This window comes from Balaenoptera physalus, assembly GCF_965194825.1.
Source record: "Balaenoptera physalus genome assembly, chromosome: X".
In the NCBI taxonomy this organism is placed as follows: Eukaryota; Metazoa; Chordata; class Mammalia; order Artiodactyla; family Balaenopteridae; genus Balaenoptera; species Balaenoptera physalus.
Window position 1 is genome coordinate 96,764,762 of NC_138903.1, and position 26,410 is coordinate 96,791,171.

Sequence of the window (26,410 nt, forward strand, 5' to 3'; positions counted from 1 at the left end):
ATTCTTTGGCTGGATGGATGTTATAATAACATGCAATAATCTATGAAGTGAGCCCAAACGGGAAGGATAAAATAGAATAAATGATCTAAAGGGATTTTGAGCAATTTCAATTTCCTTTGTGCCTTTCTGTGTTTTCTAAATTTTCTACAATGAACTTGTATTGCTGTTGAGATCAGTAAGAAAAAAAAAACCTAAAGAGATTTAAATAATCCCCCATGGGATGACCATTCTGTTACATTACGTTTGTAGAGTACAGTCAAACCTCAAGTAAGCAGAACCCAACTTGAAGTTCATCAGCATTTGGCTTTCTTTTTCCAATAATCCATTTTGAGTAGAGGCAAATCACAAGAAAACAAGCAGATATAAGGGATGTGGTGAAACTGATTTAAATAGCTGTTTGAAAACCTTGTTTAAATTGTTTTCTAAATATTTTGTTTTGCACAAAGAATATAGTTTACTTAGGAAAACATCATTTTGAAAAAATCATTTTGGTCCCTTTTCACCTCCAACTCAAGCTCCTGTGTTATTAGTGACAGATGAGTAGAGAAATATAAGAATCAGGCTATACTCCACTAAATAAATCAAATGGTACATGAAAGTAGAGAGTGTTTTTCTTCTCCATAAATAATTAAAACACTAAGGCAAATTGAAGAAAGCTTAGTTTTGGTCAACGCAGAAGGCCTTAATGGAAAAGAATCCAAGAAAGGATGGATGATTTTAGATAGAGGTTCACGATAGAATCAAGCAAAGGAAGATGTGATCATGACCAAGACAGGACTAGCAGGCCAGACAAGGTAGGCTTGGTTGGCATGCTAGACTAGAGAAATACCGAAGAGGGAACTAGGGGGTAGGATTCGATACAGTGGATCTTAACGGCTCACTAAAAGACTTTGGCTGGTCAGTGGTCACTTTACAGGGCCAGCCCAGGGGCTAGACAGTCCCTGGGGCTAAAGCACTACACGATGTCTGGGAGAATCTTGATCCATGGCACCTACAGCTGCAGCCTCATTCCCCCTACCCTGCCCCCCAAAATCCTTCCATATTCATATAAGAGGGCAGTACCACCTCCTCTAGGAGAAGTAAAGTCATGTTTTAAGTTGGTACCTTTCTTTGAAACATCCCTCAGGCTTTGCCTCTTTCTAGAAGTCTTAAAAGTTCAGCTTTGGACTGAACGTGGCCACCAGTAGAAGATGATATTTCATGTCTCCTCCTCCACTGCCATGTCTAGAAAAAGGGATTAGAAACTCAGTTCGAGGAGATTGAAAGGCAACTTGAGCCTTTTCTGCATCCTCTTGAACAGCTTTAGTATAGTAAATAGACCACCCTGAGGCTGAGAGAAGTGAGCTTCTGTGAAGAGAGTAGTCCAAGGGCGCTTTGACTGAAGATTGAGGGAAAAATGCTGGGAAGAGCTTGTGACTCTAAGCTCAGATTCAGGGTGAGCTGATAATGGAAAAATTAAATATTAGTGAGAAAGGTATCAAATTATACCTCAGGCATTTCTTTCTTTAAAAAGGCTTGTTCTAAAAGAATTAACTGCTTTACTGGCTGATATGTTTGGGTTCAGCTGTTTTAATAAAGAGATTATTTTTTATAATAAAAGAGAGGAAAAGCTTGCTTAACTATTTTAAACATGCCTGTGACTTAAGCCTTATTGCTTCGGTCCATGTGACTGTGGCAATCCACTGCCAATAACCCCTTGAAAGTAGGAAAACTAAAAGAATAAAGTAAAAGCAAATGTTCAAAGGGATTTAGTTTAAGGGCAGGGGTAGGGGCTTGAAAGGCAGGGTGGACAGGGGAAGGGAGGGAAGGTACCAAACTGTAAGGGAATTGCTCGAGTCAATCTACGACCGCTATATCTTTTACCCTAACAATATCTCTTACATCTCTTCCGTCATGTTCAGAATGTGACCCTGAGGCGCAGTGAGATACTCACCTAGCAAGGACAATTCAATTGTGTTGCCTAGATTCTCCTTACTCAGACAAGAAAAGAGAGCATGACAATTTTGGAAAGCTTTTGAGTAATAAGCAATCAGAAAACAAAGGAACTTCTTCTTAGCCCTCAGTTATCCAAACAACACAGTTAACCAGACTCTTCTCCCCCTTCCTCTTCCCTATGCATTCCAGCCAACTGAGGTCACAGTGCACTGGGATTCAGATGTATGTTTGCTGGAAGATGTTTTTTCCTGGCACTAATCTCACAGTATCTGAGTTATAAATTGTGCTCATTAAATACTTTCTAGAGATTCAAACGAAATGAAAAAGAAAACAAAGTGCCTCCTACTTTTTTTTTCTGTGAAAATAGAGAGCTTCTTATCTTAGTCCAAATAGGGTCTGCTCTTTTAGAATGACTAAACTTGGAGGTGGTTCTCTGCCCTTCCTTAGGGTTCACATCCATGGTAGTATACATTCAAATGGCCTTTTGGTGATAGCTGTGTAGTGAACGAAGCTTATTAAAATTACTTCCCAGGGGCCCCCTTACAGTGGAATTAGGCTTGAATAACCCTAGACATTGGTCATCATCCTCAGAGGTATAGTCATTCACTAATTTCTTGCCCAGGCAGAACAATTTGTTGAACAGGAGTGAGCTTTTCCATTGCCTCACCAAGAGAAGATGTCAATCTTGGAGCCCTTTGTTCCTGGGTGGGAGAAAGAGAAAACAGTAAGTATACCTTCTCCATCCTAGGCCTTTCACAGGATTTCAATATGAATGATTCCAAGCCCTGCAACATCATGCTACTCCACCAGCAGTTTGCAAATTGCTAAACTTTCCTGGGTCGTTGAAAAAATAAACATTATTACATTTGTCAGGATTCCATACTTACAATTGCATAATGTTGTTATTTACAAGGTTTTTACAGATTTAACAAAAAAAGAGGAGGCACATTAATACATAGGTAATTCTCAACTTACTAATGAGATGTGTCCTAAACATTTATAAGTCAATGACTTGGAGTTTGGAATGCCTTGCTGCAGAGAAACTGTGTTACATATGCGGTGGTCAGGTTTCTAGGCCAGTACGCAAAGGCTGATTTAACCCGCATGAAGCAGAGTTATATTAGCGCTCTGGCTGAGGTCCTAGGTCCTGAGAGCACAAGGAAAAGCATTCTTTCTTCCCATTCTTTGGGTCCAAGGAAAACCCAAAGCAAAAGTTTTAAAGTAGAGGAATCTAAACTGACTTTTCCACCCTCATACTTGTTTCACCCTTCACACATCTCCTAGGGATCCATTGCTCGTGTCTTGTCCCAAGCCTTCCACTATAATCCTTCGTTCTTCAAAACAGCCAACTTCTTCATTTCTCCTAGTCCTGATGAAAATGAAACTTCCCAGTCTTCCTGAGCATCTAGCTCAGTTCACCTTCATTATGATATTAGGGATGAATTGCCTCTTACCCTCCAAAATGTATACCTATGGTTGGAAGAGGAGGCTTGTCAACCCCAAATGAACCCCAGTTGGTGAAATTTAAGGGAAAGTAACAACCTCTAGGAAGTTTTAGGAAGCGGTAGATATTGGAGGACAGGAGGAAGGAGTTACTAGGTAGACAGCAGGGTGCAGCCTGAAAGGCAAGCCCTGCAGTCACTTCGCCAAAGCTATACCCCCTTTCACAGCATCTTTCCTTCCTCCCTGTCTGACACCACAATGCTCTCTCAAGGTTTCAAGTGTCTCCTCAATGGCTCCCATGGTAGCGGCAGTGCACGTGAGGCATTCCTAGATCTTGTGGGTATTTTAGAAGTTGAGTCTATCTCACTAAGAGTCAGCCTGAAAATTCATAGAAAGTTGGAAACATTCTGGAATAGGTGGTGTTAGTCGGTGGCATCAACATAGGACATTTAGTGAAAGGTAAGTGAGATGTCTGGGAGCTCTTGGATTTAGGTCAAGCCTTCTGAAATTTGTTAAGGGGGCTCTTTTTGAGGACTTTTGTGATTTGTACAGCCTGCCAAGGCCATTGTGGTCAATTAACACGCTGGTTAAAGCACAAGTGCTGATGAGGCCAGGATCAGAGGTCAAATCCACTTTGGGGCCAATTGGCTTCAATCTGTTTCACAGATGCACATCCCACGGAATCTTGTCCTCTATCAAGGGAATCCAGAAGAGTGAGTGTAAATGGCCTCAGCTATATCCATCTCCAGTGCTGGGAAAGCACTACCAAGCACACAGCCAATGACGGCGAGTCAGCTGCAGTGTTTTCTGCTGCAAACTCCAACACATTCTTAGGAATGGATAGGTTCTTGTGAGGTACCTCCAGTGCCTGTGCCACCCTGCCAGAGGGAAAACACTTCAAGAGCTTCCAAACCCTTCCCTGCTGTGAGAGAGAGACAGAGGCAGAGGCAGAGACCGAGACTGACTGTGTGCTGTGTGTCTTGGGTGTTTCCTTCCCTACAGGAAAGAATGTCTTGGAGATTGGATGAATGTGTGTCCCAGTTGATTATCTGCTTATATTGGTTAGGAGGAAAGAACAGAGCCGGGTCCCAGGTGGCAGGGTGGCAGAGGGTGGTGCAGGGGGCCACATGCTCAGTACAGAAGCTTTCTGAAGCATAAATGTTATGACACATAGAGGGTACCTGTGATAGTCACAGAAATGAGGATGCATTGGGTTTTCTTAGGAGAAAAGCAGTCATCGAGAGCTGACAAAGTCAACAAAGGCTAGTGGAAATATAGGAAGAATGTGGATGCCTTTGGTAGCTGCTGTTGGAATTGTGATTATTCTGGAACATGTTAAAAAGACAAGGGAGCAGGAGTGTGTGGAGATGCCCTAATGTTTACTTTAGAATCGTGTGATTTCCAAGGATATGTGGAGAGAGCAATGGGCCTGAGGGTCAGTGTCTCCATGAAAGAGAGAATAAGAAAGCAAGATAAAGAAGAGAAGAGATACTGACAGGAGCCCAATAAAGCAATGGATTCCTCAGAGATAAATACATGGGGAGAATTCTTGATAATTAGGCTGTTGTTGCTGCTTCGGAATGATACCCTTCTAGTAGGGGAGGAGGGATGAGGGAAATTGTCCTGAATTCAAGCCAGGCAGTCAAGGAGTTGCCAGTCTTACTTTGGTTGGCAATACCAACCTCAAAAGCAATTTGGCGGGGCCTGCAGAGGAAATGACATAAGCATCCCCTCGAAGATGATCTTGCCAATAGATCCTGGGAAAAGGGGGTCGTTGCAATATTGCTGTGCGGCTTAAATAGAGGTGAGTCTCTAAAGACCAGAGGTGGCTCACCGTGAGGCCCAAGTGCTCGACAATGAGATAGATGGGTGCACCTGCCTGATAACTGGATAACAAGGCCAGCCTCATTAACATTCAAATACGTTATCAGTGAGGAGGCGAAGATCTCTCTAAGGCCGGGGCAGCTGACCTCCCTCAGATGCAGCTTGCTCTGCAATAGGCCTCCCCACAAGGTTTTTGCACAACTCAGTGGAGCTTGGAAATTCACCAACTCCATCACACTCTGCCAACAGAATGTAGGCTGAGACTGGCACCCATGCCAAAGGGAGCCCCAGCTTTGAATATTTGGCCAGTTCCTGGGCTCTGTTTTCCTGCTGGCCATTACCTTACGGCTTGTTTCTCACCAGCTGCTTTTCTGCTTTTCTTCTTTGGAAGGCTGCGATCTCCACTGGTTGCAGGCCATGGCCCACTTGCCTGCGGGGCAGGAGAGACGCAAAAATAGTTAACGAAGAGAGTGTGGCAGAGAGGGGCATGGGAAGATGCTAAGTGTCATCTCCACTTACCCATCTTTGCCCACTGGTGGAGGCACGGGAAGGGGCTTCGTGAAGCCTTTTTTTCCAACCAGCCAGAATGTCTCTTCTGTGCCTTTGCCCTTATTATAGAAAATACGGAAAATCTTAAACGTGCTATAACCAATTTTCCTAAAGAAGTCCTTCTGGTCAGTAGGGGGCAAACATTCCGTTTGGCTCAGAAACTGCCTCTGCTTTCCCCTTATCACCACTCCCTGGAGTCTTCCTTCCTACACGGCTTCTTTGCCGTATATACCTAAGGCTCAGACAAGCTCCATAAGCTGCCACAGCGGCCAGATGAAGAGCGAACAGCATTTCAAGCTGTCATCCAGATGTTTTGTCTACCCGCTGCCACGCAGCTCCATATTTGGGAATACGTGGATGTTTCGCTTCATAGCAACCAAACATCTGTACGTTCAATCAAAGATTCCGTTTGTCATTTTTGCCATGATCTTTTGGAATTAGGCAACCCATTGTCTTTTGTATCTAGAGTACATACGTTCAGAGTCAACCTCCATCCCCAACACTCCACCATCCAATGGCCCTCACAAAACCCAAAAAGGGAATAGAAATGGAAAGCACGCCATGCAACTTTGATCTTAAGCCCAGGGCATCCTGGCTGCTTTGAGAAGTCTGCATTTCTGCAATGTTCTTTTCTTCCTGCCAAGGGAGTCTTACAGAGAGACACCCCAGGGAGGCCTCCACCTAGAGCCCCATTAGTTGACTGTCAAGAACCACAGGTCTGAGAAGAAGAAGGGAATGTAAACTCAAGTTCATTGCCCCAGAGCCTGAGTGATGACCTCAGAAGAGCCAAATTTTCTGCCTCTGCCCTGTCCTCCCCTCTTTCCAATCAACCCTCCTCAACAATGTGGTTCTCTCTCCTCCTTTCAATTCTCTTTTCTCTGTCCTCTCATTTTCCCCAATCCGTAAGGAAAAAATGTGTTTACTAAGACTGAGAAAAGTAATGGGATGTGTTTCCAACTCATTAATCTGAAATATGGTCTCACTCTCGGCAGATCTCATTTGGAACAGTTCTAAATAGTTTAACTTAGAAATTCCAATTAGGTTTGCCCCCTTTAAATATCAAATCCATTATTCTCTATTTTACATCACATATATCCATCCCTTAACAATCACGACAACAACCATAATAATAATTAGCACATTTAATTGGAGAATCACAAAGCATTTCCCAAATATTTGGTTCAAGGCTCTGAACGAGCCCTCCATGAAGCAAGTAGGAAGAGAATACCACAACAGCCCAACCTCCATGAACAGGCAACCAACCCACCGTAAACCTAAACCTCAAATAATTGGACTGTTTGGGGCCACTCTGTTTTCAGAAGAAGTGAGCAACTTGAAAATATGCTCCCATCACTCATTCTTACATTTATTCCACCCTTGTTGTGTCAGGGCTGGGAATACAGAGATGGCTCTGTCCTTAAGGAGCTCACAGTGTAATTAAATAAAAACAATTATCAGGCCATGTCTTGGGCCCTAAACAGAAGCCCAACCTTTCTGCCTCCTCAGCTCTTTGTTTTCCTTACAGAACCTAGTACAGTGTCTCGTACAGAACAGGTGCTCAGTAAATAGACTGTTCCATTAACTGGCACTCTCATTCCTTGAGTACTTGGAATACTCAAGGTGTCGTTGGACCTCATTTTGGTAAAACATACTCTCAAAACGTGACCCCAACCCCCAGCCATAGTTGACTGTTTCTCTTGAGCTCTAGGGGCTATCAGGACAGCATGCCAATCCCCAAGGGAGATTTGCAGATGCCAGGATTGTCTAGATCTTTGGGTGAGTCCTGGGACATACTGGCATGCCAAAACTAATGGTTGCAAAATAGGATGGAAGTGTTATGGACTTGGGCAAGCTTCCAAATCAAAGAGTCTGCTGGGGAGCTCCAGGGGCTCTCTGAGGTTTTGGAGCCCATCCAGGAGAATTCTTAGAATCCTAGCTCTCTGTTTACCCACCCTACTTTCAAAAGTCTGCTGAAGGTGGCGGGGGGTGGGGAACAAGTATGCAACAACTGAAGCCTAAAGCGAACTCTCTGACTCAGTATCAATCCCTAGGCAGTCCCAGAGACCTCCCAAATAATAGCACCTTACTTTGGCCTGACACTTTTAAGATACTTTGGCACCTCCTGTCTTATTTAATCCTCACAAAAACTGTGGAAAGTAGGTTTATTATTAACCTCATTCTGTAAACGGGGTCCCTGAGGTTTATGGTGATAAAATGACTTGTCAATAAGCAGGCATAGCTGGGACTTGAACCCAACCCTACTAGACTACAAATTTTATTTACTTATTTTTTACTATGACTTTGCTATATTTTATTGAGGTAGAATTGACATACAACATTATATTAGTTTCATGTGTACACCATAATCATTCGATATTTGTATATATTGTGAAATGATCACAACAAGAAGTCTAGTTAACATCTTAGACTCCAAATTTTAAGTGTTCTTCCCTCTACACCATATAGTTTTTCCAACACACTGGAGTCAAGGGGCAGGTCTAGAGGCCAAAAAGCAACTGCAGGGAATTTTAAAGCTTGTGATTAATGATCTTCCTGATAATCACAGGTCAGAAGAGGCCTCCATGTTGAGAAATGGAAGCACAGAGAAGATGAAGTTACTTGTCCAAGGTCACACATTGAGTCATTGATGGGACAAGAATTACAGACCAGACCTTCTGACCTTCATGACTCTGTCAATCCAACTCATTACTTCTTAGCTCAGTTGCTGGTGTGTAAATGTCCACCTCTGGCAAGGACAACAGAAACCAGCTAAGAACAACCATTTGGGAAAATCTTTTCACAATGTCAACCTACCTAAAAGGCCCTGATATATGTGATAAGCCTAGATATATACAAAGTCTCAGCAAGGAGCTTCAAACTTCCTAGGAAAACAGTAACTGAAACAAGACTCATTCATGTAAGAGAAGAGGTAATGAGACGACTTATCGTCAGGCCATTAGGAGAAAAATATTGAAAAAAGCAGAAATGGCCAGTTAAGCACTGATGATTCTGTGCCAGTATAGTACAAGAGGAGGTTGGAGTGGGCAGGGGAACAACTTCCCAGAGAGTATGAGCTTCTTGTCTCCAAATGTGTCCTCTTCTAAACTTCCTCATTTTGGTCTCTTTCTTTGTACCCCCCTCCCACCCAATTACTCAACTTCTCTGTGTTCTCCTCTCTCAGCCAATCCAATCCACATCTTTGATCCCACTAAAAGAAACAACTTAAAGCGTCATCACTCCAGTGAAGGAAATGGGATGGGGGGTAGAGGGGGGAAGAGTGTTGTTGTTACTGGATCCAAGCCTTGAGCTGAAGAGAAGAGGCTCTGATGGAGGAATTTTAAGCCTCAGCCAGCTGGAAGGAGAGGATGTTTTTGGCCATCAGCTTTGAAATCACACCTGGCTGGCCATCAAATGTAGTCCTTCTGACCCAGGCACTAGAGCGATTCTTGCTTTCCAGCAGCACAGTTTGGATGGGGGCGGGGGGGGCGGGGGGTGATGGAAATGTTGAATCAGAATTTCTAAAGTGTGCTGGTGATGTGGTCTTATTGGGGATATATTGCATGCCCTCAAAGGACAAGGAATCTTCTGTCCCCAAGTCCCTACTAGGTAATAGCCAACACCTGCCTCTGGTGGGGAGGTAGAGGTACAGAGACAGAAAAGATCTCCCCTCCTCTCCCTTCCTTTCTGTGGGTCTTACTTCCTATCCTTATCCTTCTTTTCATTGGCCTTTCCTTTCCCCTGGGGCACCCTCTGTTCTTCTCTCTCAGTATCTCCCTCTCAATCTCTCTTCCTCAGGAGGCCCCTGCCACCCCAATAACCAAGGCCTGACATGGCCTTAGGGGAAGCCTCTCCCAGCCTCTTCCCCCAAATTCCCTGGGGAAGGGGAAACTGTGAAGTTGCAGAGGGCCCTTTTGAAGTAGTCCTGCTTTTGTATGTGAACCACCCAAAGATGTGATTGCTCCTGACTGGTATTTGGGGGGTAATAAAAACCATGGGGATGGGGGTATATTTTTCCTTTTCAGTTTCAAAAGTGGCACCTCTTCAGCTCTTAAATTCTCTCTTAAATGAGGGAATCTGTGTCTAGTAATACAGGCAGGCAAGTGCTTCAGGAAACCAGGCCACCTTTGTCCTCTTCTGCTGAGAAATGACCAAATATATAGAGGGATCACAAACGCCTTGGGTGATTTGATTCATTGCCTAAGTAATATCGTCACCCACATCCTATCTTTGCGTTCTCTGCAGAGGTGGGAAAGAAACCTCTGTCCCCTAATAAGTGACCCATCTCCCCTGCTAGAAGATATTAAGGATCTATTGGAAGGGACAAACTAGGACTAGCCATAAAGGGAATTAATTGATCAACTAGAACCAGGCCTTCCAATCTTTGACTTCTGAAATCCTTTTATATGTAAATTGCCACTATTTGGGGTAGGCATGCAAATGACAGAAACAAATTGTGCATCATTCAGTGCCCGGATTTTGCTTTGCCCAGGAATAATCACTGAGGAAATAATTTTCATGGACAGTGGTATCATAGAAAGACTACTGAATGGGAAGTCAGGCTTCCTGGGTTATGGCTTGACTCTGCTATCAACTGACTATATGACCCTGATCAAATTACTTCACCTTTTTGGGCCTTGGCTCTTCATCTGAAAATGGAGTTAAATTATCAAATCTCTAGAGTCTCTTACAGCTGGGACAACCAGGGGCCCTGGGGTACCCAGAGGAAGATGAAAAGAATCCAGTGGAAATGGTGAAAAAAGAAAAAGGAATATTACTATAATCCTGAATCCCAGATCAAGTGATAGTCTTAACAGAGAAAAGGCACTATAAAATGTTTGTCTTTCATCAGAACTGACTGGTCCTTGGGGAAAGACATAAAGCCTCTCTGTAAACAGGGGGTCAGTGTTGTGGATGAAAAATCAGAAAGGAGAGCCACCAAGCAGATGGACAGAAAACCCAAACTCCCCAATACTGTAGCACTGCCACATACTAAATGAAATGGAAGTTAGAAAATGTAAATAATAGTGCCGCTCACTGAAATGCCAAATTCTGGGCAATTTTTTAAGAGAGAAAAATGCAACTCCTAGTCAGAAAAATGCAGAGGGATTTTAACGATCCTTCTCACTGTAGCCATATTTTAAAGGAATGAAAAGTGAGGCAAAAAGGAACAATCTTTTGGGAACCAGAAATGGAGCTGGAAATTCTGCCCAAATTATAGTCAGACACCCAGGTAAACTCTTTCAGCAGACCATGACCTCTCCAGGAGCAGGTGTGTCCAAGTGGTTTGACTCAAAAAACAAAAGGACATTATACCTTGAGCTCTGTCCTTCCTCGAAGCTCCACTTCATAGCCTTCACTCAGGGTTCGAAGAATTGTCACCGTGCTGTGACTGACGTGAATGCGATAAGCTGTAAAAGCAAGAGAGTCATGACTTTGGATCTTTTCAGGTAAAATCAGTGAGAAAAATATTAATGTAATAAATGCCCCCACTTCTAAATGAACTAGACCCTAAACAAAGTCCCTGAGAGAGAGAGAGAGAGAGAGCTTTAGTTAGAGTTTCACAGGAGGAGGGGAGGGAGATGGATGGCCTTCCTCACCAGGCCAAACACCAAATAAAACATTAGCTGTAGCACCTATCAGCCTCCTAGACACTATCTCAGATGAAAGACCATGCAGTAGAGAGGTGTTCATTCAACTTGAGGTTTGAGACGAAGAAAAAAGCAACCACTACTTTGCTCTCAGCTGAAGCGTGACCTCCTCTGAGGGAAGTTAAGCTTCAGCAGCCACTCTCACAGGCTGCTGCCGGGACTGAACCCCCAAGGTTTGCACATCCTAGTTAAGAGGCAAAAGGGTGTCTCTTCCATATACATCCATCCAACTGTCTTTCAATATTGCTGAACTTAAAATAAAACATCAGTGAGAAATGTCCCAAGACCTCTGCCAACACTCTGTGGTGACTACATCTATAGCTGTCCTTTGGGTGGGTGCCTCTAGCTGTGTACACACATGAATGGATTATTTTTCAACTAATAATCCCAACTTGGGATGAGAGCTTTATATGAGGAACTATGACTAAACCTTCTTTTTAGAAATTAAGTGTAATTCTTTGGTGAAGAACAATCATTTAACTGAGGTAGGGTCCTTAGCTGTCCTGAAAACTGTCATCCTATGAAGTAAGACCTTGTTCAAGTTGTGTTCAATAAAAGTCCAAGACAGTCTCACACACACTTGAGAAAGTAACTCTTTTAGAATCTGAGTAGCAAGTCATGGCTGAAAAGAACTGCAAGAAATTTCTGCTGTGTTCTACAATGACTTTCCTTCTCTTGACAGCTCAGTATTGTTTGTATCTTCCTCACTACCTCATGGTCACCCAAAACCTCTGCTCCAAAAAGCTTGTCCCATCCTTAAAATTCACCTAGTGTGTCCCTAGCCAGCCCTATGTGTGACATTCCAGTAGCATCTTGTTGTGAGGGAACATTTCAGTAGAATAATCCTACTGATGGGGAACGCACAGCTCAATACGGAGAGATGGCTCATTCCAACCACCGTCCAGTTGTGTGGCAAGGAAGGTCACTCCAGGGCTGGGTTACTAGTCACTTCCACCCCAGAAGCAGTAGATTCAACTGAGCATAGAGGAGGTATTGATGAAATTGATTTTTTAAAAAAATAGACCTATGACACGTCCTAGTCTCATATCCAACATGAAGTTAGTCTACCTCTTTACAGATCTTCACTCAGGAGTGGCGCTTAATGTCGTGTTTCAGTCACACACTGCTGTGCATGATTCACTCCATTTTCTCCTTCCTAGCTGATCACTGGACAAGGTGCTGCCCGAATCTGAAAATTCACTTTCTGCTCTCACCTCTGTATTTCCAACGTGACATGTGTGGAGTGGGTTTCCCTGGTGAAGACCAGAATATGACTTCAGTGTTCTACAAGCTTACAGCAGTCCAGAGTACGGTGCCAAATCTGCATTGCGTTTCCATGATCAATTTCACTTCATCTTGGGTTGCACTTCCAGAGCAAAGTTATATGCGTGCAGCAGTTCCTGGATGACTCCTTCCATGGCCTCTGCCATACCTGTGGAGTTCGAAGACTTTCCCAGATGTCAGAAAATTTATTCTGACAACAGCTTCTAAGAAGTTCCATGCTGCCTCCTTAATCATGGCTGCACAGGCTAGATTGACTAAGACTGGACCCATTGTGCAAGGCTGTTTCCACACATGAGTGATGAGGAGGGGGTCAGACAGGGCACCACCTACTGTGATATAGGCCACCATCATCAGGGACTTGTTTACGTATATTGCTGAAGTTTGGGAAGAGCTTGTCTTGCTTAGTAGCTGCCAGAGCCAGGGCTGCTAAGGGCTTAAGTGGTTTTTTTAAAATGTAAAATCCATGAAAACTATATATAGACTCTATTGTGGTTCTTGATGCTTTTTTTATACTAGCTTGAACGAATCGCTTTGCTCAACCATAATATAGGTAAAGCACATTTTGATTCTGACATTGCCTTAATAGTAGCAGGAAATAACCAAGGAAGAGTTGCCAGCAGCACACAAATGACATAATGGTTTGTACAGTTTTCTTCTCAAAGAAGTAGGGAGAAATGGTATCTTTGATACCATGCCTGTTTTGGTAGAAGCTAAGAGTTTTATATACAGGCAAGTTGAAATTAATTATTTCAGAATTCCAAGCTCCTTAGATTGAGGGATTATTGCTAGCTAAACTTGAGGGCGCTATTTGATGAAGCCAGAACTCCTGGGGTCGTAATGAGTTCGAAAAGAGGACTAGAGCAGCAAACAGCAGCTGGCTGGGAGACAGCTGGCTCTGGGCGTGTCTCCACAAACTAGCTGAAAAGCTGAAAAATGTCAGTCCCTTACCTATTTCCTTTTTCAAGATGACGCTCCCAAACCCACCGGGTTGGCCAATTTGTTCCTTTACCCAAAGGATTTTTTTGAGTTGTTTTGATCAAATTGTCTGGCTGTTTCAGCGTCACCTAGCTACAGCTTCACGGCTAGAACAACATCATGTTCAATCCAACATCACCCCCTGCTGGTTTGCCATTAGAGACCAAAATAATGTGTGTTAAATCTTCATCTTCTCCAGTTATCTTTGATTTTTCTTTGAAACATTAAAACATCTCTCTGCTCTCTTTCCCCTCTCTTTTTTAAGAAAATATTTATTTATTTATTTATTTTTATTTGGCTGTGCCGGGTCTTAGTTGTGGCTTGGGCGGTTTTTAGTTGCGGCACGTGGGATCTTTAGTTGAGGCATGTGGGATCTAGTTCCCTGACCAGGGATCGAACCTGGGCCCCCTGCATTGGGAGCGCGGAGTCTTAATCACTGGACCACCAGGGAAGTCCCTCTTTTCCCTCTCTTGAGGAAGAATCACTTTGTCAGTAACAGGAGGTTACCATCCCATCCATCCCTCTAGAAGTACTCACGTAACCCTGTTGATTCCATCCGAGAAGCTGTGTTCACAGTGTCTCCAAATAAGCAGTATCGGGGCATGGTGAGGCCCACCACTCCAGCAGCAACCGGCCCTGTAGAGTAGCAGGCAATTGGGAGTATAGTCAACAGGTATGCATCCAATGCTAATAGAGGAACACTGCCAAGGGAAGGAATGCAGCTGCATAAAAGAATAAAGTTGCCACTAAATAGCTCTGGGCATCTGAAGGAAGTCTTAGAGTGAGTAATGAACTCTTTGCCCTACCAGAAAGCAAATTTATAACGATGAAGAAATGATTACCCTTCTGATTTATACCTTTGTTCCAAGTAACAGTTACACCCAAGATGCTTATATCTGTCAACAGGGACAAATAAGCATTAAACCCAATCAGAAAAGCCTGGGCAGGGATTCAGGATCCAAACATGTTTGTTGCAAGGGAAAAAATGTGACTCTTTCTTGTGCCTTAGGGTTGGAAGGAGGGATCTCATAGGGCTGTCTCCCAAATTGTGTCTATAAAGAGAATTATTGCTAAGACAGTTGGAAAATCTGAAAAGAAGTAGAGTTGACATTCAATCATTTGTGTTAGGTGCATGGAAGAGTAGTATATAAAGATAATCTGAGAATATTTTCTATTTGCCCTTAGAATGGTTTTTGTTCTTACATTTTAATACGATCATGTTAAGTGTTCAGAGAGTGAACATTACTTGAAAAAATCTCAGCAACCATACTGAAAACCTAGTTCAAGATGATCTAGACATTTCTCCACCTTCACCTTTCTGGTCTCTGTTCTGTTTCTATGTGAAAAGTGTTCAGCATTATCTTTTTGCTGTTTCCTGAATTAGAGAAAATAATTAAGTGTTTTTGCTTCAAAAAGTTCTTTCTGAACATTAATTTTTAAGAATAAAAGTAAATAAAATTATGTTTCTCATTTTAATTCATTTCTCACCCATTAAGAAGCATTCATTAAGCCCTGAGCTAGGCACCAAGGGGAATAAAAAGTGTAGCACATGGTCTCAGTTCTCCAGGAGTTTATAATCTAATTGAAGAGAAGAGACTACCAAACTGGAAGGAATTAAGCAACAATCCAAGACAATGTATGGCTGAGGCAAGATAAATAGCACAGACAGAAGTGCTCTAATAGTTTAGAAAATGGGGGAGGGGTTGCTTATTAAGACCTGGTTCAGTCAAAAGTGGCCCAATGGAGAAGGTAAGATTTGATTTGGATCTTGATGGGGGGTAGGATTTGAGTAGGAGAAAAGGGACGTAAATCAAAGGTTTGTGGTTGGGACTGAGCATGAACTTTTGGGAAGCTCTTAGAGAAAGCAGTCTGCTTAGTTCAGGTGCCTAAGGAGAAACTAGAGACAAGGTTGGCTATTGAGTTGTACAAGATGGCGGACCTTGAATCATTAGAGAATTTTGAGCAGGGAATTACATGATGAAAATCCTTTTTCTTTTTTTTTCTCAGGTCAGTGTATAGAACGCATCGAAAGGGGAGAAAGTAAAACCAGGGAAAACCGTTAAGTGTAATAGCAGTAATTCAAGCACAAGGTTGTAAGTACTGGAAAGGAGGTGATGATGGACGGAGGGCAAAAAGGAGTGATAAAAGAGAGACATTATCAAAGGAGAAGTGTTGACTGTCTGATTGACAACCATGAGGAAATTGGCATGGGCTTACGAGCTTACACTGGTTTGTGGGAAAAGATGACTTGAAGCTTTAGATATGCAGAATTTGAAGTAATGGTGACTCATCCAAGAAGAGATGTGCTGAGGGGGGTTGTTGATGTGAAACTGAAGCACAAATGGGAGAGGAAGGCTTTTCTTTAAAAGAAAAATACTGAAAACCTGCTATGTGCTAAGCATTCAGGATACAAAAATGAGTAAGATCTGGTTCCTGCCATCAAGGAGCTTACAGTCTAATGGAAGGACAGGCAAGCAAACACAGATACGGTGATGACTATGAGAAGGATGGATAGAAAGAAGCAAGAGTGGAAGCAAGAAGATGCTATTGCAGTGATCCAGGCAAGAGATGCTGGTGGCCTAGACTTAAGTAGTGAGAGTCAAGAAGAGAAAGACAGAATCAAGAAATACTGAAAAGGTAAAATGTTTAAGACTTAGTAATTGGTTGAATGGTGAAGGTCAGGGTGAGGGAGGAGTCAAGGAGGGTGACACTCAAGACTAACTGGAATAACTAGGTGAATGGTGGTGACACCAACTGAAATAGAAAATAAGTACAGGAAGAGGAAGCTGATTATGTGGGAAGAAAATCACTCTGTTTTGGATCTGTTGAGTCTGAGGTCTGTGTGGAACATTCAAGTGGAAATGTCAGTAGCAAGTCTGATATATAGGGCTGAAGCTTAAGGGAGAAGACCGGTGCTGAAGTTGTAGAGTTGGAAGTCATCAGCACACAAGTGGTAGTTAAACCATAGACATGGATGAGATGACGCAGAAGAGCATATAAGGGGAGAGAAACAGTGGATGAAAGACAGAAACCTGAGGCATATCAATATTTAAGGGACAGATAAAGACAGAAGAGATTATCAGACAATGGTAGAAATGGAAGCCAGGTTGGAGTGGGTTGAGAAATGAATTCGAGGTCAGGACATACAGAGAGCAAGGAGATCACAGCTCAGAGCTTTGCAGAAAATGTGGGAGCAGTTAGAGAGCAGGGATTGCTAAGAGAGCCAGTAAATGAAATGGAGAAGAAGGATTCAGAGAGTGACGAGCAGGTCATAAAAGCCAACTGAGGGAGAATCGTCACGAATATCAAATGCTGCAGAGATAAGGGCAGACTAGGACTGGGAAAAGTGGTAAGGGCTAAAGCCAGATTGCAAAGGGACTAAAGAGGCAATGGATAGTGAAGAAATGGCATGATAAATGTCAATCATTCTTCTACAACATTTGGTAGGAAAGGGATGAAAATGATGGGAGAAGAAAAGGAACCTAGAAGAACAAAGCAAAGATAAAGAGGAGGGGAGTAAAGAGGGGAGCAAGAGGCTAGTAGGTGAGAGACCTGTGAAGATACCTGTGAATGTGAAGATAGGTGGAAAGGGTACAATGAAGGGGAGTCCTGAAGACGTTCAAGCAAGTGAAGAGGCGTGTGGGAGAAAAATACTCCAGGAGTTGAGATTTTAACGAATTAAAGGAATTATCCTAAATACCACATGTGCAGGTTGGTCTTGTATCATAGTCAAACATGGAACTGTTGGCTCTAACAAGAAAGGTAGACTGGAAGGGTTTGGTACCTAGAACAAGGGCTGCTGCCCACTGGGGTAGGGCAGGTGCTGGGAAGAGCGTAAACTTGGGGAGACATAAAGGAATGATGTAGCACTAGACACCTGGATAATCCAGCTGCCAATAATCAAGGGAGAGCTACCCTCTTCCTCCCGTTTCTAGCCTTCCCTTGAGGTGCACGGGAATGTCTTCTCTTGCTTTAGCTGCTGGTTGTTACCTGAGTGCAGGCCTATTCGAATCCGGACTGGCACCTCTGGCATGTGCCGCATCTTGAAGGTACCCACGGAGCTGAGGATATCTAGGGACATGTTTGCAATCTCGGCTGCATGCCTCATGCCATTCCTCTTTGGGAGGCCTGAGGCCACCATGTAAGCGTCTCCAATGGTCTCTACCTGGAAATCAGGGGAAATAGAATTAGCAAGTAAATAACGTGTGTGTGTGTGTGTGAGTGTGTGTGTGTGTGTGTGTGTGAGTGTGTGTGTGTGTGAGTGTGTGTGTGTGTGTTTTCACAGAGCTTAAAGGGTATGATGGAGGCCAAGTGTTCTTCTTGTAAAGTGAGGAAGCCAGAGAGAGGCTGTCAGTGCTTCACAGGCCTGCCTGTGCATTAGAATCACTTAAGGAGCATCACTTAAAAAAATACTGATGTCCCGGTCCCATACCTGTAGATTCTGCAGCTACTTCTCAGGTTCCTGTCTGACCCTAGAGAATTATCAGGCTCCAAATAATTCATCCTAGGAGAAGGTGTTTTCCCAGCAAGCATTTCTCTAGGTGATTTCGGGTCAATAAGCTAGAACAGCCTTAAGGAAAGTATAGGGAAAAGGAAAGGAAGGAGGTGAAAGATTCTGTTCCTTCTGCTTTGCCTCGCTAATATGATGGAGTTAGTTTTGCAGTCTCCTTGCGTGTGAGAACTCAGTCTTTTCCCACCAGCTCCCTCCTCCTGTCCTAGTGCTACCTCTCAAAGAAGCAGCAATACTAGCCCTCAACTGCTTTGCAGGGGCAGTTAGAGCTGGACACCTGTAAATAAAGGCAAATGAATCTGTGCTCCTCGTCTTCCCCACAGAAGTGTACTCACTCTTTTAGGTGATTAGTAAGGTGAAACTTTTCAAGTAAATCCAAAAGATAAGTAAGCTGAGGGGACTTCTATGAAATGTGCCTGTCAGACTCTGCTAGTACAAGTTTGGATCCAGTTAAAATCTATGTTCTCCTAAAGAACTGAACTCACAGAGTGCCATAGTTAAGAGCATGAAATTCTGAAGTCATACAGCCTCGTTTAGAATTGCAGATGCACCATTTACAAACTGTGTGGCTATAGTCACGTAATTTAACCTCTCTGTGCTTCAGTATCCTTACCTGTAAAATAGGGATAATGACAGCACCTACCTCCTAGAATTTTCTAAGTACTAAATAATATACGTCAAAGCACTTAAAACCTGTCTGGTGGATAATAAGTGCAAGCCATTAGCACCACCGCCATCATTATCACCACATCATCATCGTCAAACTGACGTGTCTTGAAACAAGTCATAGGATTGTGCCTATGACTCAGCTCCAGAGAAAATTTCGTAATTGGCAATAGGCCCCTCATCATGACTTCCTATGTAGCCAATAACAGCGATCCTTTGCACCTATGGTACTTTGTACCTCAGGATGCTTCCATTCAGGGCCTCCTATACCTGGTGCAATTTGAGAAAAGGATCCCTGCTCTCAGATAAGCATGCCTGCCTGCACGGAGGAAGGCAACAGTACAATGCAAATACTATATGGGAGGGAGAAACTCACTGGCTGGCTGTTATCATTGGTGGTTGACGCTTCAGCTTTAATGAGTCGGTCATCCAGGAGCCCCCAGGAATATGGACGAGAAAGTTAGAAAGGCACAGAGCACGGCCACTGCTTGGCCTTGGTGTGAGACTGCTGTGGGGAATTGTGGGTTGTATAAACCAGCATAAGAACACAGAAAGGGAAGAGGAGGTATAGAAAGGGGTCTGGCTGAGATGGAGTGGTAGTAGGAGAACTGAAACTGAAAACCAATCACTAACTTCATAATTTTGTAGCAGCCTTCTTACTTCCATTTCAGATTATCAAGTGCCAGGGGAGGTGATTCCAATTTTACAGGTAAGGAAAATGAAAACACAAACGGTTTTGGTAACTCGCTGCTGGTTCAATTTTTATTTCCTTTGCACTGTGTTGTTTTTATTAAAAATGACTGAAAACTTAGATTCCATTTTTGGATGTATATAGCCCTACTCTGTCCTGAAAACAGCCCACTAGCTTCTTACTGCAGCCGTGAAGTATCAAAATACCTAACAACCTCATTCCCAAGACCCCCAACAATTGTCTGAACAGTATCAGCTGGAATGATTAAACCAGAGGCTGTGTTACTGCCACACCGAGTCATCTTTGATTTTAGTTTCAACTGAATTAGCTTTCAGTGATTTGTTTTTCTCTTCAGGCTGCTCGAGTTCAACAAGTTAAGACAGGTAGCCTGATTCCATGGATTTTTCCTCCACCGTGGTTTCCATGTGTGCTTCTTGATTAGTTTGCAGCTCCTGCTGATTGACAGGTATGATGTCTGTTTCTGAGCCCTATTTAGGCAGCTTGGCCTAGCCCCGAGGCTCTCTACTTGACCTGAAAGGGCCCTGTCTAATCTGAGATAAACACACTGCCCTGTGTGTGATTTGAGAGTTGGAACATTTCAGACTACTGTGAAGGAGCCAATGAATGGAGCTACTCATTCTCCAGCTCTACCTGGGTTCCTGGGACAGAGGAGCTGTCTAAAGTGTGGGATGCCTGGGGCATCTTTCTCCATCAATAAAACAAGTAACCATGTTGCAGACGTGGAAATGTTCCTGTGTAGCTATGAGATTTTTAGTCATTTTCTGCCTAGAGACAGGACGACACATACAATCAAGGGTAAAGAAGCATGGCACCGAAATGAGTGAATGTAGTCATCTGTTCTGTACTCATCTTCTGCAACCTTTGAAAGGAAGAGTGGAAATTGACAGGCTGGAGGGGTGGGGGGAAGTGGAAGCAGTGGGTTGCAACCTCACAATTAATCACTTCCCAAGACCTCAGACCACTAGGTGGGCTTTAGGTTACCCTATAGCAATCCCAGAGAGCCTCAGGTCCAATAGCTCTTTGACATGTATAATGCCAGAGTTCCCTCCTGTATAAAAACGCTACCTAAAGGAGGAAACCAAGTTTTAACAGCATGTATTAGATGTACACAAACTTTACCAGGATGAACTCTGTCATAGTCATCAACTATGGGCCAGACACCAGTACTTTCTGTATCCCCTTCCGTGTCTGCACTGTGGGTACTTGGAAACTGAAGTGCAATAATGCTTTTTGGCCCCAACCTCTTCTTAGTCCCAGTTCTGGAAAATAGCTCAAAAGAAATCTGACCGGCAATCTCTTGCCAGGTTGAGATTGTTGTTTTGGAAAGTGTGAAATTCTATGCATTCTATTTGGCCTTCATTTCCAATGGGAGACCAATGGAAGTAGTGTACTATTTACATTTTAATTCCTAAATAACAGCATTCAATACAATTGCATCCTTCCTTCCATTTTGGAGTACACATAGGTGAGCCTCAAATCAAAATTTCTCTCTGGAATATATTGCTCTGCTAAGTAACGTACCTTGTAGACATCATGACTGCCAATGATGGCATCAAAGAGTGTGTACAGGTCATTGAGAAGATCCACCACCTCGATGGGCTCACTCATGGCTGAGATGGTGGTGAAGCCCACAATGTCGCTGAAGTACAAGGTGACCAAGTCAAAGCCCTCAGGTTCAACCGTGCAGCCCTTCTTGAGGGATTCAGCAACTGATCTGAAAACAGACACAGCTATTCCTCAGAGGACACAGGTCTCCCTCCAGGCCGCACAAAACATCTGCTAGAACACAACTTCTCCAAAAATCACTACCAAGTAAGTGATAAGGAAGAAAATGTCACCTGGATGCAAACACTCATTCTTTCATTTATTTTACAAATAGATATTGAGTGCTTACCATGTGCCAGGCACTGTGCCAGGTGCTGGAATGCAGCATTGAGCAGAGAGCCCTGATCTGTACCTTTGTGGAGTTTTTTTCAACTCTCTATCCTTCCTCAGTTCCCCCAGCCCCAAATTATCTCCTAGAAGATCATGTTACAACATGATAAGGTGCCTTGGAAATTTTGGAAATTGTAGCAACACATAAGGCTTTCACCTAAGGAAGGAAAAGCGTAGAAAAACAACCCTGCTACTTTCCTCTAGGAGCTAAAAAAACTGCCTCCTTTTAATTGGTCAACTTCCAGGCAAAGTCATGAAGTGACACATAGAAAAACCGAGGCATCAAAAACTTAAATGACTAGTGTGACCCACAAGCAGTGGAAAATTAGGAAGTGTGCTCTGCTCCCTTGGCTTTCCACTTCTTCTTTGATTTGAAGGTGTGACTCAAACCTACTGGGAGTAGAGAGTGTACAGGACAGGGGGAGGGAGCAGTTAGTTGATGGGTAATTTTTTTCTATTTTTAATAGAACACATTGTTACAAGCATTCACACTCCTCAGGTGTTCACACATACGGTGGTAGCATCTGTGTTAGAAGCTTTTCCGTTTTCTGTTTTTCAATTTCCAGCTCTTCAGTCCGCTCCCGGATCAAATCTTCCAGGTTGCTAGAATATTGCTCCAGCATCCGAAGCATAGAGTCAATAATATTAGTCTTCTTCCCTTTATTGAAAGTTTTAAACTGGAAGTAAACAGAAAGAGGAGCCAGGGAATTCTTACTTCTTAAACTTAGAGATGATGGAACAGGACCCCCTTATCATAAATCCCTTCCTCTAAAATGAAAAGGCAGGAGAGGTGAACCCAAGTATAAATAGGAAAAGTCACTACCCACCCTTACTGTCACCCTGGCCCACTCACAGGGCTCTTTTTCCCTAAGTAGTTCTTCCCCTACCCTTCTGGTTCTTTCAAGTCTAAGCAAAGGTGCTCTCCAGGCAGGATCCTTCAGTTCTGAGATGCTAGCACATGAATAGTTAGCCACTTCAAAGGCAGCAGGATTTGGTCTTGAGCTCAGGCCAGTTGTGAGTGGGGTCAGGGGAAGAGGGCAGGGAGTGCTCTGTTACTCTTCTAGATCATCAACCTATAAAATCATCCTTATCTTCTAACGCTACCATGTTGCCAGTTCTTGGACAGTGGGAGGTTCTTTGACCTCTTAAATATGACCCAAGATCGACATGGTAAGATCTACCCCTATTTCTTACCATGGGGTCCAAGAATAATGGTGTCTCCTAGCACTTGGCCTTCATGTCAGTCAGGGTCATGTAAAAATTCACCTGGTCTTGCCCCTGGCCCTTTAGAGGTGGCTGCATGCCACAGATTTTCAATAAGCCCTCCTGGGACCCTGTTCATTTACAGAGACAAGGAGCTTGGCATAGCGTTGGAATCACGAGGGGTAACCCCTCCTTATTGCTGTATTCAGCATGCAAAATGCTGGGTTGACAACAAGGGAAGACTGGTGGTAATTTTGCTCAGCACATGCCTAGGAATCTGTCCCGATGAACCCTTTTATACAGCTGAGCCACACGTGCTCTGTGTAGCACTCAATGCCCCAAGGCTAACACTAGGAGTTTCCTTCTGAGCCTGGTCCACATCTACGTGTCCACCAAGGTCCTACAGGTAATCTCAGTAGCCAGCTCTTGCCTAACCCAGGGAGCCTCCCTCTCTTCCTTTTCCCATTTCAGTTTTATTAGCTGCAGGGAGTTGGGAGGCTACCCTTGTCTTTCAGACAGTCCAAACTTCCACTGAAGCATTTCAGTGAGGGCAGCTCCAAGCAATCTTGTTTGAAGGTCGTATGATGTGCACTCCTTCTATCTATCACCGGCTTCCCCTCTGCCTTCTGAAATAACATCTCTAGCATCAACACCAGGGCAAATGCTTTTTCTCCTGCCTCATGGTAAGTTTTCAGAAATTTGACCTTCATGGTCCTTTGCCTTTTCCATACTATTGAATACCTGTTTGAGTGTCCTCAAAAAGCTCAGCCGGGCTAATGGAGGCATTGTTACCTGGGGACACGGATGACTTCATATTCGGGGCCCCTCAGGCTTTCAGTCCAAGTCTTTCTTTTTTCCGCCTCAGATACCTGCCACTCACAAAGCATCTCAGTGCTGTACCCTAGCCAGGCTCAAAAGCCTCTCCGCCAGAGCTGACACAGCACTGGCTCTCCCAGAGAACACCCTGAGCTTCGGTATCCTGTAGTTTGAACAAATCCCTCAACAGCATGCTCCAACAGAGGAACCACACCCTAGCAGGGCTCCCTTAGCAGGGCTCTCTCTGTCTGCTCCTCATTTTCCCCTTTAAATCCCCAACTCTAGGGAAAGCGTCAACCTCTTTAGAAACTCAGTATCTTAAGGAGAGAGCTTATCACTTTTCGTGCACTCCATTGCCTCAAGTCGTTCCCTAGAAACCTAAGGAATCCCCTGCTTTTGTACTCCGCATTTGCACTTCCTTCCATCTGGAACACCGTTTCAAACACCCCATATTTTCCCTGACCCTCCAAAAACAATCTGGCTTCATTTAAATGGGATACTCATCAGAGTTCTCTGGAATTTCCAAAGCAAAGGGGGCTCTACGAGGATCCCCATCTAGTCCAGGATACATCTATTCCATCTTCTAATGGCCTCAATGCCATTGTCTTGCAAGTGCCTAGTGGTTCAACTCCATCTTTGAAAGGTTAGTTAGATCGGATTGTGGATGGTCTGGAACAGAGGTTCAGATAAAGAGCACAGAAACCTATCCTTGTGCTCTTGGAGGATGTGCTGGGGATGCTCCAGCACCAAAGGCCTTCAAATAGCCAATTCCGTGCCTCTTCCCCAAGACGAATGTCTTTTTCTCTCGCAAGAGGTTCCACAGTATGATGAGAACCCAAGGAGTTCATTTTAGGTAGGCTGGTTTCAGGATGGCTTCTGGGCTGTGAGTGTTAAGATTCACGGAGTCCTTACCTGGTTAAATATTTCATCGAAAGTTGGTCGCTGTTCTGCAGCCTCAGCCCAGCACTGCTTCATCAGCTGGAGACATTCTGGAGGGGCGTGCTCAGGAGGAACCACTGGTCTGTAGACAGGAGGAGGCTTCTTAAGTCTTTCTATGATTTCTGTCCAGAAGCAAGAAGAAAAAGGTCTACAGACTGTGGGGAAAGCACCAAGATTTGGCAAAGATAATTGAGTTTTAGCCAAGAATAGCGTTGGTCAGGAGAAATTACATAAAGGCCATGTCTTTTGCTTTCTCCTTAGGTGGCCTGAATATAAACTGTATCTGAACAAAAGCTACATCAATCAATTGAGGAAGGACTGAGAAACTAATCAATTGAGCTATTGGTATCATTTAACCACACCTTTATTCTGCTTCTGCTAGATATTATTTATGTTTTCATTGAAGTATAGTTGATTTACAATGTGTTAATTTCTGGTGTATGGCAAAATGATTCAGTTTATATATATATATATATATATATATATATGTATATATATATATACATATATGTATTCTTTTTCATATTCTTTTTAATTATGGTTTATTACAGGATATTTAATATAGTTCCCTGTGCTATATATTAGGACCTTGTTGTTTATCCATTGTTTCAATGATCTGGCTCCTTTCACCCACCCCCAAATCATCTAAGCCTCTCAATCCCTACAGTAGACCCAATTAGCCCCCGCTGAAGACCCTGGCCCAGCCCAGCTCCAGGCTATGGGTCCTGCCTGGCCCCTAAGGTAAGGGAATTAAGAACTCCAGTAAAGGGACTTCCCTGGTGGCACAGTGGTTAAGAATCCACCTGCCAACACAGGGCACATGGGTTCGATCCCTGGTCTGGGAAGATCCCACATGCCGTGGAGCAACTAAGCCCGTGTGCTACAACTACTGAGCCTGCGCTCTAGAGCCCACGAGCCACAACTACTGAAGCCCGCATGCCTAGAGCCCGTGCTCCGCAACAAGAGAAGCCACCGCAATGAGAAGCCCGTGCACCGCAACGAAGAGTAGCCCCCACTCGCCGCAACTAGAGAAAACCCGCGCACAACAATGAGGACCAAACATAGCCAAAAATAAATTAAAAATAAATTAAAAAAAAAAAACTCCGGTAAATAGTTCAGGGCCTCACTGGGATCCTTCTGGCTGCTGGTACTTGAACCCCACTTTCAGTGGAACATTAACTGTGTAGCAGAATATGGGCTGAGCACTTTGCATGGTCTCTCTGCTTCCAGCCTCGCCTTCAACAAACCATTCTGAAAACATGGATTTGGCCACGTCACTTTTTTGCTTAAAATCCCTTCATGGATTTTTATTACCCACAGGATAAAATCCAAGCCCCGACTATCTCTTCAGCTTATTGCTTTTTTTTTTTTTTTTTGGTTGAAGAAAGATTTTACTGCATATGGAAGTTGGAGCTTCCATTTTCAAATTTAATGTTCCACATTTCTCAGAATAGCTTTATTACTTATCAATTTTTTACTGGTGTATAGTTGCTTCAGCCCATTTCTTATCCCTAGCCCCCTCTCCACACCCTTGACTTTAATATCCTCATCATGAACCAAACCTTGCTTGCACCACCAGTGTGCCTTTCCCACCCCTGCCTTGGCTGTAACACTCCAACAGTACTGCTTTATACCATTATAAGTGTCCCCTTGCCTCCATGAAAGAATTTCAGTTGTTGCCTCCGACTTCTCAGCTCCTTGTGACACCACACCTTCTGCTCTGTTAACCCAGGTTGGCCCATACCAGTAATGGTTTCTCCATCACATCTCTCACCCTGCCCCCAGTGCAATAGATTCCATGGAAGTCGACCCCTTGGAGTGCAACTGCCCCATCCAACTCTCTGGTAGAGGGAGTCCCTTTCTCAGAACACCAGCGAGTGACATAGGTCACCTCTCTGCTTAGGCCCAGCATGATTCATGTCCTCGAGGAGCTCACAGTTCAATTGGGAAGATAAACAATGACCAGCAATA

At 43.7% G+C, this 26,410-nt stretch overlaps 1 protein-coding gene across 1 annotated transcript in view; it reads right to left on the reverse strand.

Moving 5' to 3' along the window:
- Positions 1 to 878: 878 nt before the first annotated feature.
- The window catches only part of GUCY2F (guanylate cyclase 2F, retinal), a gene marked incomplete at its 5' end in the record, with an annotated part of 83,494 nt that continues 57,962 nt past the window's right edge, over positions 879 to 26,410 (reverse strand). The window contains 8 exons of the mRNA XM_082445690.1: positions 879 to 5,632; positions 5,722 to 5,810; positions 11,065 to 11,159; positions 14,196 to 14,294; positions 17,649 to 17,823; positions 21,068 to 21,260; positions 21,995 to 22,158; positions 24,413 to 24,561. Of these exons, the coding sequence (XP_082301816.1) occupies positions 5,545 to 5,632; positions 5,722 to 5,810; positions 11,065 to 11,159; positions 14,196 to 14,294; positions 17,649 to 17,823; positions 21,068 to 21,260; positions 21,995 to 22,158; positions 24,413 to 24,561 (1,052 nt within the window). The 3' untranslated portion in view covers positions 879 to 5,544. The remainder of the gene's footprint in view (positions 5,633 to 5,721; positions 5,811 to 11,064; positions 11,160 to 14,195; positions 14,295 to 17,648; positions 17,824 to 21,067; positions 21,261 to 21,994; positions 22,159 to 24,412; positions 24,562 to 26,410) is intronic.